General features: G+C 44.7%; 1 protein-coding gene across 6 annotated transcripts in view; it reads left to right on the top strand.

The window, feature by feature from the left end:
• Positions 1-13,725, top strand: part of LOC147632918 (phosphoglycolate phosphatase 1A, chloroplastic-like) — a 77,192-nt gene that overhangs the window by 55,734 nt on the left and 7,733 nt on the right. For all 6 annotated transcript variants that reach the window (XM_086805905.1, XM_086805904.1, XM_086805903.1 and 3 more), the window contains 4 exons: positions 12,716-12,775; positions 12,855-12,907; positions 13,007-13,104; positions 13,229-13,328. In XM_086805905.1, coding sequence (XP_086662031.1) covers positions 12,716-12,775; positions 12,855-12,907; positions 13,007-13,104; positions 13,229-13,328 — 311 coding nt within the window. The remainder of the gene's footprint in view (positions 1-12,715; positions 12,776-12,854; positions 12,908-13,006; positions 13,105-13,228; positions 13,329-13,725) is intronic.

Genomic DNA, 13,725 nt, shown 5'->3' with positions numbered 1-13,725 from the left:
TGTCTCCCCTCTTTTAGGGTGTGATGTGATCCTCGAGATTTAGTGGTTTAGACAGTATGGTCCCATTCCTGATTGGAGGCAGGACACTTTCACCATCGTTGAAGGCTTTCTTGAGCCTCTTATGATTCATGGGAATCGGAGCATTCATGGCATTCCACTCATTTCCCACATTTAGGCCCAATGAGCCATCTGCAAAGGAGCAGAGTGTGCGTTACTATATGTCCGCTCCTCTCAGTCTAATGTAGTTCAAGTAGCACCCGTGGGGGACTAGCGGATGGTTGGTCTTTTGTCTCAATACAGCAACATCATGTTGCGAGACAACCTCCCACCCTTTCTTCCACCAGTAGACCCGAGGACCATCGCATAGAGTTGATTCCTGGTTCAAAACCTCCAAGCAAGTTCCCCTACTGCTTTTCTAGGGCAGAGAACAAGCTGGAGCAGTAGTTAGCCCAACTACACCGGTCCGGATTTATCTGACCATCTTCCTCACCTTTTGCCGCTCCCATTTTGTTTGTCCAGAAGAAGGATAAGTCTGCACGTTTATTTGTGGATTACATGGCGCGCAATAAGCTAACAGTGAAAAATAGATTCCCCATGCCTAGAATAGAGTACATCCTCGAATGACTGAATGGTGCATTTTTTTTTTCTATGATAGATCTTAAGAGTGGCTACCATTAAGTTTCGATCTTCGAGGCCGACATTCCAAAAAAGGCCTTCAGGACTGAGCGTGGCCACTACGAATTTGTGGTGGTGCCATTTGGCCTCACCAATGCACTAGCAACATTCAACAAAATGATGTCTTGGGTCTTTTGGGATCTCATTGGTAAATGCGTCTTCATCTTCTTAGATGACATTCTTATCTTCTCAGGGACTACAGAGCAGCATGAGCGAGATGTGGCAGAGGTTTTGCAACTCTTGTAGGACAATGAGTTGTTTATCAATGCCAAGAAGAATGAGTTTGGAGTACAGGAAAGCCACTACTTGGGATATTTCATCTGTTCATCAGGTATTAGCTCAACCCTAAAAAGGTACAAGCCATTCTCAGTTGGGATGTTCCCACTATAGCCCAGGAAATCCGCTCATTTGTGGGTCTTTTTGTCAGGTCTACAGCACCCACATGAACAAGTTTTCTGACCTTACAACACCTCTTATTGACTTGCTCAAGGGCGTGAAGACTCGTCATCAGAAAGTGTCCATCACGAGCAAGGCTCTAGAGGCATTCCACGCAATGAAGAAAGTTGCCTCTGAGTCACCAGTTTTGAAGTTGGCATCGTGGGATGATCCTGTCGAGGTGATTACCGATGCTAGTAACCTTGCCATTCGAGCTGTTTTACAGCAAGATGGAAGGCCAGTGGCTTATTATAGCCGCAAATTGAATAATGCCGAAAAGAATTATTCAGTGTATGACAAAGAGCTCTTGGGGATGATGATCTCTCTTGAGCATTGGAAGCACTTCCTTTACGGGAGGGACTTCAGAGTTAGATAGATTACCATGCACGTAAATGGTTGCAAAACATGCCCCGTTCCCAATGGAGTGACTGGCAATCCAGATGGAGTCAATTGTTCCAACAATTTGGGGGAATGATTGAATATGTCCCAGGCAAAAATAACCCCGTTGACGGTGCTCTTAGTTGAAAGGGCACTATTCAGACAGTGCAAGAGTCCACTATGCTAGAAATTCAAGGCAAAGACTTAGATAGTATGAAGGCAGTATCCGGATTCAGAAGAGTTCGGGACTCAATATCAGTTGGTCCTCAATTCAGAACCAGACCACTACACTATATGGGATGGTTGGTTGTTTTTCAAGAACCGTCTTTGTGTACTCAAAGAAAAGCGCCAAGTCCTTCTCCACGATGTCCATGATTCTCTTGTTGGGGCCCATAGGGATATCAACAGTACCTTGGAGAAGTTAGAGAGGTCATTCTATTGGCTTGAGATGCGACGGGATGTCTACCAACATGTCCAGTCATGCCAGATATGTCAAAAAGCGGAAGTTCCTCATACCAAGTAGGAAGGGTTACTTCAGCCTTTGCCTATTCCTGAGGGACCCTTTCACGACATCAGTATGGACTTCTTAGGCCCTCTTCCTGCCTTGGCTGGATCTAGAAACACACAATGTATGACAATTGTTGACAGATTCAGTTAAGTTTTGCATGTTCATTCCATGCAAGTAGATAGACAGCTGAGGACATAGCTCGCTTGTTCATTCGGTTTTGGTACCCCATTGGTTGTTTGCCACGGACTATGACATCAGATAGAGATCCAAAGTTTACGTCCCATTTTTGGAGAGCATTGTTTGACAATTTTCGGACTAAATTACAGTTGTCCAATGCATTCCATCCTCAAATAGACGGCCAAACAAAAATATACAATTAATTGGCCTTTGACGTTCTCAAATCTTATTGCCATGACTAACAGTTGAAATGGAAACAATATCTTCCTTTGGTTCAGGCAATCCTAATGATACTCACTCATTGAGTATTGGCCGGACACTGTATGAGGCAGCATTTAGTCGCTATTTCTCATCTCTTTTGATGAGACAGGTGTCACCATCTCTTGAAGCCAATAAGACCACCGAGACATTCTCGGAAATCATGGAGTCAGTTAAGGAGTTCCTTGCCAAGGCTCAAGAAACATATACCCGGTAAGCCAACAAATCCAGGTGAGATGTCAACTCTAAGAAAGGGGATTGGTATATCTCCGCATCATGAAACAACAACTAGAGCAAGTGGGCAAGCATTGTCCCAAACTCTCATTTCAAAGTTTTGGCCCATTTCCAGCCATTCAAAAGTTAAGGGATGTCTCTTTAAAGTTAAAATTGCCGAAAAGTTGGACTATACACAATGTCTTTCATGTTTCTTGGTTGAAACCATATGCAGGTCCAACATTGCAGGATATCTCCAAAGAACAACAACCAAATATGATATAGACAAAGATGAAGTCATAGAGCCAGAGCAGATTCTCCTCCATAGATGGCAGCATGGTTCCGGTCGAAGAATACGACAGTTCTACATGAAGTTTAAAGACCGCGGAACCCATGAAGCAGTTTGGCTCGTTGAAGAGTTCTTTCAAGAGTACCCCTAGTTGTTGGTGGACTACTTGGAAGCCCTGAACCTGCCACCAAGTTAAGCAGGAGGGAATGTCATGTGCACCTTGCACTGGGGTACACAGTGACACACTGGCATGATCATCAGTGCAGCATCTGTATAGAAGTAGAACCTTTTTTAGGATTATTTGTCGTATGCCGTGACCCCATTGTGAGCCCTCAGTCCAGGGACAGTCAAGCATGAGGTATGTAGGTCATTCTTTGAGCTTTAGAGGTGAGTTAGATGTCAGTCCTCTTAACCCACTTGGAGAAAGCATCATACAGGAGCATATAGATGTCTGCCATAGCCTTAGATGCATGTAGGCATGTTTAGGTTCATTACACATAGAAGGGGCCAGCCCTAAGGCCAGCCCCAAGGCAGCCCAATTGGGGCTAGCCTTGCAAAGGGCAACCATGCCTTTGCCATGCAGTCGGCCAGCCCATGTGGCTCAGGGGACCAGTCGACCACCACCCGACCAGTCCCACATGCAGCCGACTGGGCTTTATGCAGTCGTGGGCTTTTTACTACAGCCGATAAGGCATGTTCAGCGCTGACTGGCATTATTCAGTCGTGGGAATAATTCTGCAGGTCAACAGCCCTTACAGGCAGCCGACTGCAGTCCAGAGGCAGTATAAAAGCAGGACCTCTGTCCCACATCATTCATATTCAGGTATTCAGCAGAAAGTGCTGAAGTTGGACAGCATCCAGTCAACTCCAAGCATCAAGGAAGCTCCTCTTCTCATTCAGCCAGCATATGTGCAGTCCTACAGCTATTGGGACTTGCATCGATGGCCAGAAGAGTCTTCAGCAGAGCCTCTTGCGTTGGGCATTCATATTGCTTGTTTTCTCAAGCATTGTACAACATTCTCCAAAGAATCCGGAAGGAACGGTGGTCTCTAGGCTGTTCCGAACACGCCAAGGTTCGTGTTCTGCGAGCTGGCCAAGCCAAAAGCTGCAGAAGCAACTATTGCCTTAGCGACTATTCCATGTCATGCGCATGCACATGGACATGCCTAATCCAAGGCCAATCCTGATAAGCATCAAATAAACATCTAGATTAGGGCTGTAGCATGGGTTCAAGTGTGCATAGTAGACATCGAGTGGAAAAAGAGCCTGTCTGCCAGATTTGGAGTACGTATGGAGCAGGTCAGCAGCATGGACATGCCTAATCCAAGGCTAACCCTGATAGGCATCAGATAAATAGCTATATTAGGGCTCTAGCATGGGTCCAAGTGTGCACAAAAGACATCGAGTGGGCAAGGAGCCCGTCGGCCAGATTTGGATTGCGTATGGAGCAGGTCAGCAGTATATATAAATATATGGGATTTTCCACTGGACGATTGCTGTTCGGCTAGTTCCTTGGGCATGCCTTGGGTCTATAAAAGGCTAAGTCAAGCAATCATTTGATTTATCACACTCCGTATGGAGTGGGGTCTTAGACTAGGGTTTTGTTTGTTGGGTATTTCGGAGTCCCTTGTGTCCTGAATGTCACCTCGTATACCTGTTAGTATGTACTTAAACATCTACATGTGGTTGTATAGGTGTGAACACCACATGTTTAAGTGTGCCTATGTGTGTGAGAACACCTTCTTATTTGGATAAGATAAGTGTGTGCCATGTGTCATGTCCCCATATGTGAGTGTGATTTGTGTGAGTCAAAAGATAAGGTTTGCAACCTATAAAAGCATGCACTTGGTGTACTTCAAATCATATCCAGCAATACAATTCTCATTGAGTTGTGCAAACACGCCGCCTACAGCATGGACGGGCCGTCGACCATATGGGCCTATAGGGTGAGCATCTTATATATGCAGTAGATTCTTTGGCTCCTTTTCTTGCACACCTGTTTAGCAGGGCACTAGCAGAGGGTTTGCCTGCGGAGTGGACGATGCACACCATTGTGCCGATCCACAAAACAGGGGATATGCTCGATCCGAGCAACTACAGGACGGTTATGGTTGGCCACGTGTTGGCCAAACTCTATGGTGCAGTGTTGGAGCAAGAGCTTAGCTTATATGCTGAGCGAGCAGGTTGGCCACGTGTTGGCCAAACTCTATGGTGCAGTGTTGGAGCAAGAGCTTAGCTTGTATGCTGAGCGAGCAGGTTTACGCTCATCAGGGCAGGCAGGCTTCAGGAGAGCTTTCTCTACCACTGACCATGTATTCACATGATTGATTAGGCTAGAGTGAGGAAGAGAAAGCTCTATTGCTGCTTTGTGGATTTCCACAAGGCATTTGACACATTACCACGAGAGAGGCTCTTTTAGCGCCTGCAGTCTCTTGGCATACCAGCAGATATGACATGGGGCATCTATGCATTATATGAGCAGGTTTTTGGGTGAGGCAGATTCCCAGGAGGTATGTCTGAGACTATTGCTAGCACCATTGGTGTGAAGCAAGGATGCCCACTTTCCCCCACGCTATTTGGGTTATACATTGATGAGGTGGTTGACTTCATTACACGGGGAGGCGGAGATGGAGTTGATCTAGCAGGTACCTCAGTACATATTATGCTTTATGCTGATGATATTGTATTATTGTCTGAGTCTCCAGGAGGTCTACAGCAGCATCTACATGCACTCGATGATTTCTGCACACAGAGGGGTCTTATTGTGAACCTTGGGAAAACCAAGGTTATGGTCTTTCATACATCGAGACAGGGCAGGAGTCAGCTGCTGACATTCACTCTCGTAGGACGCCAGGTGGAGGTGGTGACATCATACGTGTACCTAGGGGTTACTTTCTATGTAGTAGCCACGCGCTTCACCATGGGTTCAGCAGCCAGAGCTAGATTGACACGGGGATATGCAGCATTGGCTATGCTAGAGAGACAGTGCCACTCACCAGGCGCATTTCAGGAGCCCCGGATGAAGGGGTGGCTATTTGACACATTAGTCACACCGGCACTGATGTATGAAGCAGCGGTATGGGCGCCAGGCCTTGCTACCCATTGGTGGACACAGATAGAGAGACCATAGGCCCTCATGATGACACGCATGATACGTAGCAAACCGTCAGTACCTCATGACATTATCCAAGCAGAGTTTGCTGCGCCTCCTATGATGGTAGAGGCCATATTCCAGACTATATGCCTGCTAGACAGATTCAGAGAGATGCCACAGGACAGATTGTCATACAGAGCTTTTGAGGCATCTAGACAGCTGGCTGAGGCAGGAGACACAGGATCATGGTATGCACAGGTCACACATTGGTTCTCATAGCATGGCCTAGACATGGATCATCTACCACCATTCCAGTATGACAGGGATGCACCACATATCCGTCTCTCTCATAGTGAGAGGAACAGAGTATTGAGATAGGACCTATGGCAGCTCTATACACGAGAGACATGGATATCGCCTACACAGCCTCTTCCACCGAAGATGCTGTACTACAGAGATCACTTCATGAGTATCACTGATGATGGATTTATAGAGAGGCCTAGATACATGGAGGGCTTTTTACCACACGGCTCCCGAGTAGCTATTGGTCAGCTTAGAGTCTCATCACGTCGATTGGAGATCGAGACTGGTAGAGCAGCATGGATCCCCCGAGAGGAGAGGGTATGCAGATTGTACAGAGAGGAGGTGGAGAGTGAGGAGCATTATGTATGCAAATGCAGAGCATATATAGCCATCAGAGAGAGATATCCCATTTTATTCAGAGAGCCTACGCTAGCTCTTTGAAGCAGCAGACCAGCACATATTGAGGAGATTCATTCTAGACATATAGCGTCACAGAGAGACATCATTACAGGCTCAGACAGCTCCAGAGGGGGGACGACAGACACAGATTGCTACATTTTTTCAGAGATCCACCCCACTCCCAGCTCCTACACAGTAGGGAATTACTCTCCAGAGAGTAGAGACACTCAGACCCCGCAGGAGACAGAGGACGCCTGGCTTTCGGACACCATGCCTATACCAGAGAGAGATGACAGAGATCAGAGCTCAGTTTCACAGAGAGGGTGTGGAGTGACTGGCTCGCTTCAGAGCAGGCCCAGGCATGTTCTTCAGGGAGCTATGGACACCCTCTTCATTGATGTATACCATTTTATACCCCGAGTATGGTACAAGATGGAGCTAGCTAGGTTGCATATCATGATTGTCTCTCCATGCATATAGCTTTGCATTGTCCTAGTAGTAGAGCTCCATCCCCTCCGCCACCCATTGTACTTATTGCACACCCAGATTCAGCTTTTTAGTTTAGTACTTTTTCATTTTGTTGGGATGACAGAGGATACCCCACACAGGCACACTGATTTGTCTCATAGGCCGAGTTCGGTCTTTTGGAAGACGTTAATAAAATCTTTCTTTCTTTCGTTCTTTCTCTCTTTCCTTGTCTATGCTTCCGCATGTGCATACTCCAACACATGCATGGACATGCCTAATCCAAGTTAGCCTTGATAGGCATCAGATAAACAGCTAGCTTAGGGCTCTAGGATGGGTCTAGGTGTGCATAGAAGATGATGAGTCGGCAAAGAGCCTATCGGCCAGATCTAGATTGTGTATGGAGCAAGTCAGCAGCATATATAACTATATGGGATTTTTTGCTGGACGATTGCTGTTCGTGGAGTCCCTTGGGCATGCCTTGGGCCTATAAAAGGCTAAGCGAAGCAATCATTTGATTTATCACACTGCCTATGGAGTGGGGTCTTAGACTAGGGTTTTGTTTACCTTTTGGGAAGGCCTAAGGCCACAGACATCGTACATTTTCTATATTCTATGAATATGAATATACTAAAAATACAGCCATCTCTCTCTCTCTATTTTCTGTCTATGCTGATTATTCTTGCATCAGGTGTTCTTATGTGGTGCTTAGGGCTGAAAGAAGACTACCTAGAGCTTCTACACGTTACATTCCAGTTGTGGTTCTAGGAAGGATGCTGCGAGCCAGAGTGGTTAGGGTCCATATTGGGAGCGGATTCCTCCGTGCTTGGTCTTTCTAGTGAGCGGTCTCTCACTTGCTGGTCGGTTCGATGAGTCTTTGACTCCCACTCCTCAGTTGGTCCGCTTGTGATTTCTGAGGATGTCTATAAAACTCCTTTGAGTACTTATAGGGGAGTCAGGCACTCCAACTTCTTGGTCCATACATGTCTCTGATGAAGAAATAGGTTTCTAGGAATAGGCCTCACACAAGCTAGCATCCTCGCTATTGCTCGAATGCTCGGTTTCTAGGGTTGCTTGGCTCCCGTGTGGGGCTCCAGGGATTGTGAAGCTTTCGAAGATTCCTCTTGAGAGGGTGCTCTTGAGTCAGCATCGTTCGAGGCACTTTCCTCAAGCGTGGGATTGAGTCCAAAAATCCTACTTGACCTCGTGTTCATGTAAGGGTGATCCTCTTAGAGCACCCCTCCATGTAAGGGTGATAAGCTTAGAGCACTCCTCCTACTACTGACATAAGTCCAGCAGTGGTCTTGGATATTTTTAAGTTTTTTTCTCTGTTGGACTTGTGAACGTACGTTCCGAGTAGGCACGTGCATGGCTAAGTGAGTTGGGAGTGTGTGTGGCTAGGTCCCAGTTAGACTTGCGAACGTAGGTTCACAATGTTTGGAACGTGCGTGGGAAATTAAGAACATGCGTAGCCCAGTATGATTTGTGAACGCGCGTTCCAAGTTAGGAATGTACGTGGCCAAGAAAGTTAGGAATGTGCGTATCTAGAACTTGTGAACGTGCATTCTTATGTGAGAATGTGTGTTCTCACTTTGGCACGCACATACGGAATTCTGACAGGTCTACCACTTGTAGTGGTGGAAATAATTATGAGCATTTATGTGGAGAAAATTTTATGAGCCTTCCTTAATTAGAATATTGTGCAGATTTTCTTTGTTAGACTTGTGAACGTGCGTTCGGACTTGCAAATGTGTGTACCCATGCCCAATAGTTAAGTACATATGCAAGTAAACCAGATAGCAGTTTTTTGTGTTTTGGCCTATAAATCCGATTTTTGCTCTTTGATTTCTTCTAAATTGTGTATATTTTTGGATTGATTTGATAGCATGCTTTAGCTTTTCCTAACCTTTCTAATGATGTGCGGAATGCAACCTAATGGTGTTTATACAAAGATTAATGGTGAGATTAAGTCCTAAAATAAATAAAAACTCAAAAAATTGCAAATACAACCTAATGGTGTTTATACAAAGATTAATGGTGAGATAAAGTCCTAAAATGAATAAAAACTTGGAAAATTGCAAATGCAAGAAGGAATCAACCAAAATCAAAGGGAATGGAATAGGAAACTTACTTGTATCCATGCAACTTGATCCCGAAGGGTTACTCCATGCTTTATTGCATCAAGGTAAGCAAAATAAACCTTAAAACATCAACAAACAAAGGTTAAAACCGATGGATTTGCACTCTAACTGTCCTAGGTCAATACTCCAAATCCAAAGTATAGCACGAAAGTCCTAAGCAAAGCCACTTCCTTGTAGTTCCCTGGTAGCAGTGCCAAAGATGTTCATTGGAGAGAGCACTCAAGCCTTGCAAGATAAAGAGAAGGAGAGGAGAATGCAAGGGTCATACCGGTTTGCACCTCAAGCCACTCTTGGTAGAGTAACTCTCTCTCGTGGAGAGCTAGGGTCCTCAACCTTGCCTCCTTTGTTATCACCACAAAGGAGTTTTGCAAATGGGTGGGGAGTAAAGAGAGAGAAAGAAAGAAACTTTTATTAACGTCTTCAAAAGACCACTAGGATCTATGAGACAAAAGAAGGTGTTACAAAGTATCCAAGTGTTACACTAATTCTGGTAAAACAAAAAAATAAAACATTGGAAAAAGACTACTAGCTACAAATACAAGTAGCATCCTCAGGAATACATCATCAAGAATACAATAGCACGATGACCCAAGGTCCAAGGACCATCAAGCTAGGGTGGTTGGTGGAGAGGTTTCATCATGATCCTCAGGAATTGTGTAAAGGGCATCAATGTCCACATGTCCTATGTGGGCATCTTTGTAACGCCAGAGCATCTCCTGGACTTGGAGCTGATGGGCGGAGTGCCTATGCGGCCCAGTAGGTCTTGGGTGCCTAGCTCGCTGCATCTGAACCGCTTGGTCTACGGTAACCCCGGGGAAACGGAGAGGCTCTTGTGTGCACTGTCTAACTCGTTTGAGAGGTGGAGGGTCTTGGGTGGGTTCCTCTCTGAGGCGGCGGTGAGAGGCTTCTTGGATGTGGGAGAAAAAGATCGTGATCCGAGGCTGCGAGGTATCTTTGCCCAGACACTGTCGGGGTTATCGTGCTATGACAACCTGGTGTGGTTCTGATGGTTTGCTTCTGATCATCCTCGAGTACATCATGACTTGCAGCCTCTCCACCTTACTCCACTCCATCCGCCCAAGATTTGGTCCGAGAATGCTGCTCCATACATAGCTGCCGGGGTCACCAGAATGTCAAAGAGCCACCTTTCGTACTGAGCTCCCGGAAATGGGCCTGAAAACACACTCTCTAGGCAGGCTAGGGCTGCATATCCCCTCATGAGGCGGGCCAAGGCAGCTGGTTTCATGTTGAAAATGGGTCGCATGAATGTGATTCCAAGATAAACATGAGTCCACAATCTCCACTGTCACCCCCATAAACAAAACTCCTGGCACTCCTCATGGCTTTCACTGTGGGCCTGGATTTGTTAAAAACCATAACCTTGGTCTTGCCCAGATTCACTGTGAGATCCCATTGCTCACAAAAGGCCTGCAAAGCCTCTAGATGGCGCTGCAATCCAGCCACCGAATCTGAAATCAGCTCCATGTGGTCGGCATATAAGAGGAGAGGTATCACTGTATCATATAATGTGGCTCCTGGCCCCCCTAATCTGTCTTTAAAATCATTGAACTCAATGCTTATCAATGTACAATCCAAATAGAGTGGGTGAGAGAGGGCATCCCTGTTTCACCCCAATAGTGCTCATCACCATGTCGGACCGCCCTCCTGGTACTCTCACTCTTCCCGTTACAGATTCATAAAGTGTCATGACTTCCCAAATCATCTCCTCTGGCAAGCGGAGCTCTTGGAGCCTATGAAAGAGGTGGACCTTTGGTATAGTGTTGAAAGCCTTGGGGAAATCCACAAAGCAACTGGAAATCTTGCGCCTCTCTGCTCGGGTCGCCTCAATAATAGCCCTGAGAGAGTGAAGATTTGATCACGTATAGAGTATGTTCTCCGAAAACCAGCCTGTCCCTTGGCTCTATACCCTTGTTTCTCTGCCAATAAGCTGATCTCTGCCACCAGTACTGCTCCACACAGATCTTGGCGAGGGTGTTACTGATCATGATTGTGCGATAATTGTTAGGGTCAAGCAGGTCCTCGCCCTTATGGAGAGAGAGCTATGGAAAGCTCAACGTCTTCTTCTATGCCATGGTGAGTGAAAGCATGAGAGAGTAGACAAGAGAAGGAGAGAGGGAGAAGAGAGCATACACCAACACCATCACTCACCCACACAATCCCTAAGCATGCATGCAACGAAGAAGAAGAGAAAGCATACAAGCAACTCAATCACAAGAGCAAGAAGACTCAAACTCATTGTGAGAACAGGATTATGTGTTTCCTCATTAGTCAAAATGTTTTATATACAATACTCTTTTGTACAATGCTCGGCCGCCCAACTAATGTTCGGGGACCCAATAAGCTAGCCTAGGCGAATTTCCTAGCCTAAACGTACATCACTGGCATTAGACAAGTCGCAAGCTAGGTGTTTGACTATGTTCTGGCATGACACAAGTCATAAACTCGGAGATTTCCCATACTTGTTTTACACATATTGTGCGGTACAAAAATATGGCTTGAAGAAGTTGCTGCGCGTGGAGTAATGTTAGCCAATGTGATTAACAAGGAGGGTTTACTGGAATTGTATGTGGAAGTGTCTATATTGTGGCAACCTATGGATCATTTAGCTGCTGTTGTAGGCTTTATTTGTGAAAGATCATGTCCTTGGTTCTCCTCAGTTAGAAGCATGACTACCAAGTCCATCTCCTGGCAAAAAGGTTTGTAATGCATCCAAGCAGTATACAGCATTGGAATAGAACTGAAAGGAGCTACTTCTATTGCCAAAGGAGATCTTTTCTCTGAAGGCATATATGAAGTGGGAAAGCTAATCAAGAATTACAGGAGACGGCAGGCATCCTGAAAATATCGTGTACCTTCTGTGAGTCCTGATTGTTTGACCTGCTTATATTATGCAATCTACCTCTATGTGCTCGTATAATGCTATGCTTCTCCACTATCTACAAGGGGATTTTATGAGAGCTTTGTAGAGAAGCCCTATCCCATTGCAAGTGTATGGCTTAAATCTTATCAAAGTGAACCAACGGCAAATCCATGGGTGTTCCTCCACTTAAGCTTATGGTTTTGGGAGTTTGAGTTGCAATTTGTCTCCTAGCAGTACAATCAAGAAGCGTGTGCTCAATCTTTGATGGTAAAATTAATGGTTTCTGAGTGCATACTAGCATGTGATTTCTACTGTACTTTTGGTTGTAATCCTATGTATATCTTGGAGTTAAGACATTTTCTTGAAGACCTCTAGGTAGAATTTTAATTCTATTGGTAAAATTCTATTGGATGGTGTATTTACACATCACAAAACAAAAACCCAAGACTAAGGTCGATGACCTTGCAAGCTTACACATTTCTATTTGGACTTTGGGCAGGATGATGGTGAAAAGAGGATCGATTTAACACCTGGTGCACTCATGGAGCATGATCATGATGTACATTTTGCCCTCCATTTTACTTTTTAAACTATGATGGCTGTTTTGAGATGGTTATACTCAAGTCTGTGAATGGCAGGTGGGGGCAGTAGTTGTGGGGTTTGATAGATACATCAATTATTACAAGCTGCAGTGAGTGGCTTTTATCTTCAGGTTATATGAAGCATAAACATTCATGGGAGCTTATGACTATACTCGAGTGTACTAATGATATCTGGTTCTCTTATAAAGGTATGGAACCCTTTGTATTCGAGAAAATCCGGGATGCCTTTTTATAGCTACTAATTGTGATGCTGTCACCCACCTAACAGATGCTCAAGAGTGGGCAGGTATGTCTTTTATTTTGCATTATGCCATATTAAGACGCATAGAAGGCCTATCAGAAGGTGCTAGATGCTAATGCTTTGAGCTCTTCGGTACTCTCTCTGAGCTTTATAGTTGCTGCTGCAACAGGTGGAGGCTCCATGGTTGGTGCAATCAAGGGATCAACAAAGATAGAGCCTCTGATTGTGGGCAAACCTTCTACTTTCATGATGGATTATGTATCTAAGAAGTACGCAATCTCTTTGACCCAAAGTGTGTTTGCAATATGTGTATGTATGTATACATGCAAGCATGCATGCAAGTGTATGCATGTATGTATATGTTTAGCTCCAATATTCTTCAATTTTTGTATTTATATCAGCTGTATTGAAAAAGGTTATGTTCTATTAAACGAAATGTTATATTTTCATGATACAATATTACAAGGTCATAATTATGATATTGTCAGTGGAATTTTTCTATATCAGATCATTATACGCTATGTAACTTTTATATTGCATATATTTTTTTGAATGTTATTCTTTATATATATTTATAACACATGAAATTATTTATGAATATTTTGTTCATAACGTGGCTTTGTTTGAGTATATTTATAACTTCATTCTCTAGTAATAAGTAAGGAT

The sequence above is a fragment of the Cibotium barometz genome, chromosome 12 (genome assembly GCF_041138505.1).
Source record: "Cibotium barometz isolate CiBa-2024 chromosome 12, ASM4113850v1, whole genome shotgun sequence".
NCBI lineage: Eukaryota > Viridiplantae > Streptophyta > Polypodiopsida > Cyatheales > Cibotiaceae > Cibotium > Cibotium barometz.
The sequence above is the reverse complement of the archived record's forward strand: the minus strand, read 5'-3'. Positions and strand labels throughout refer to the sequence as shown.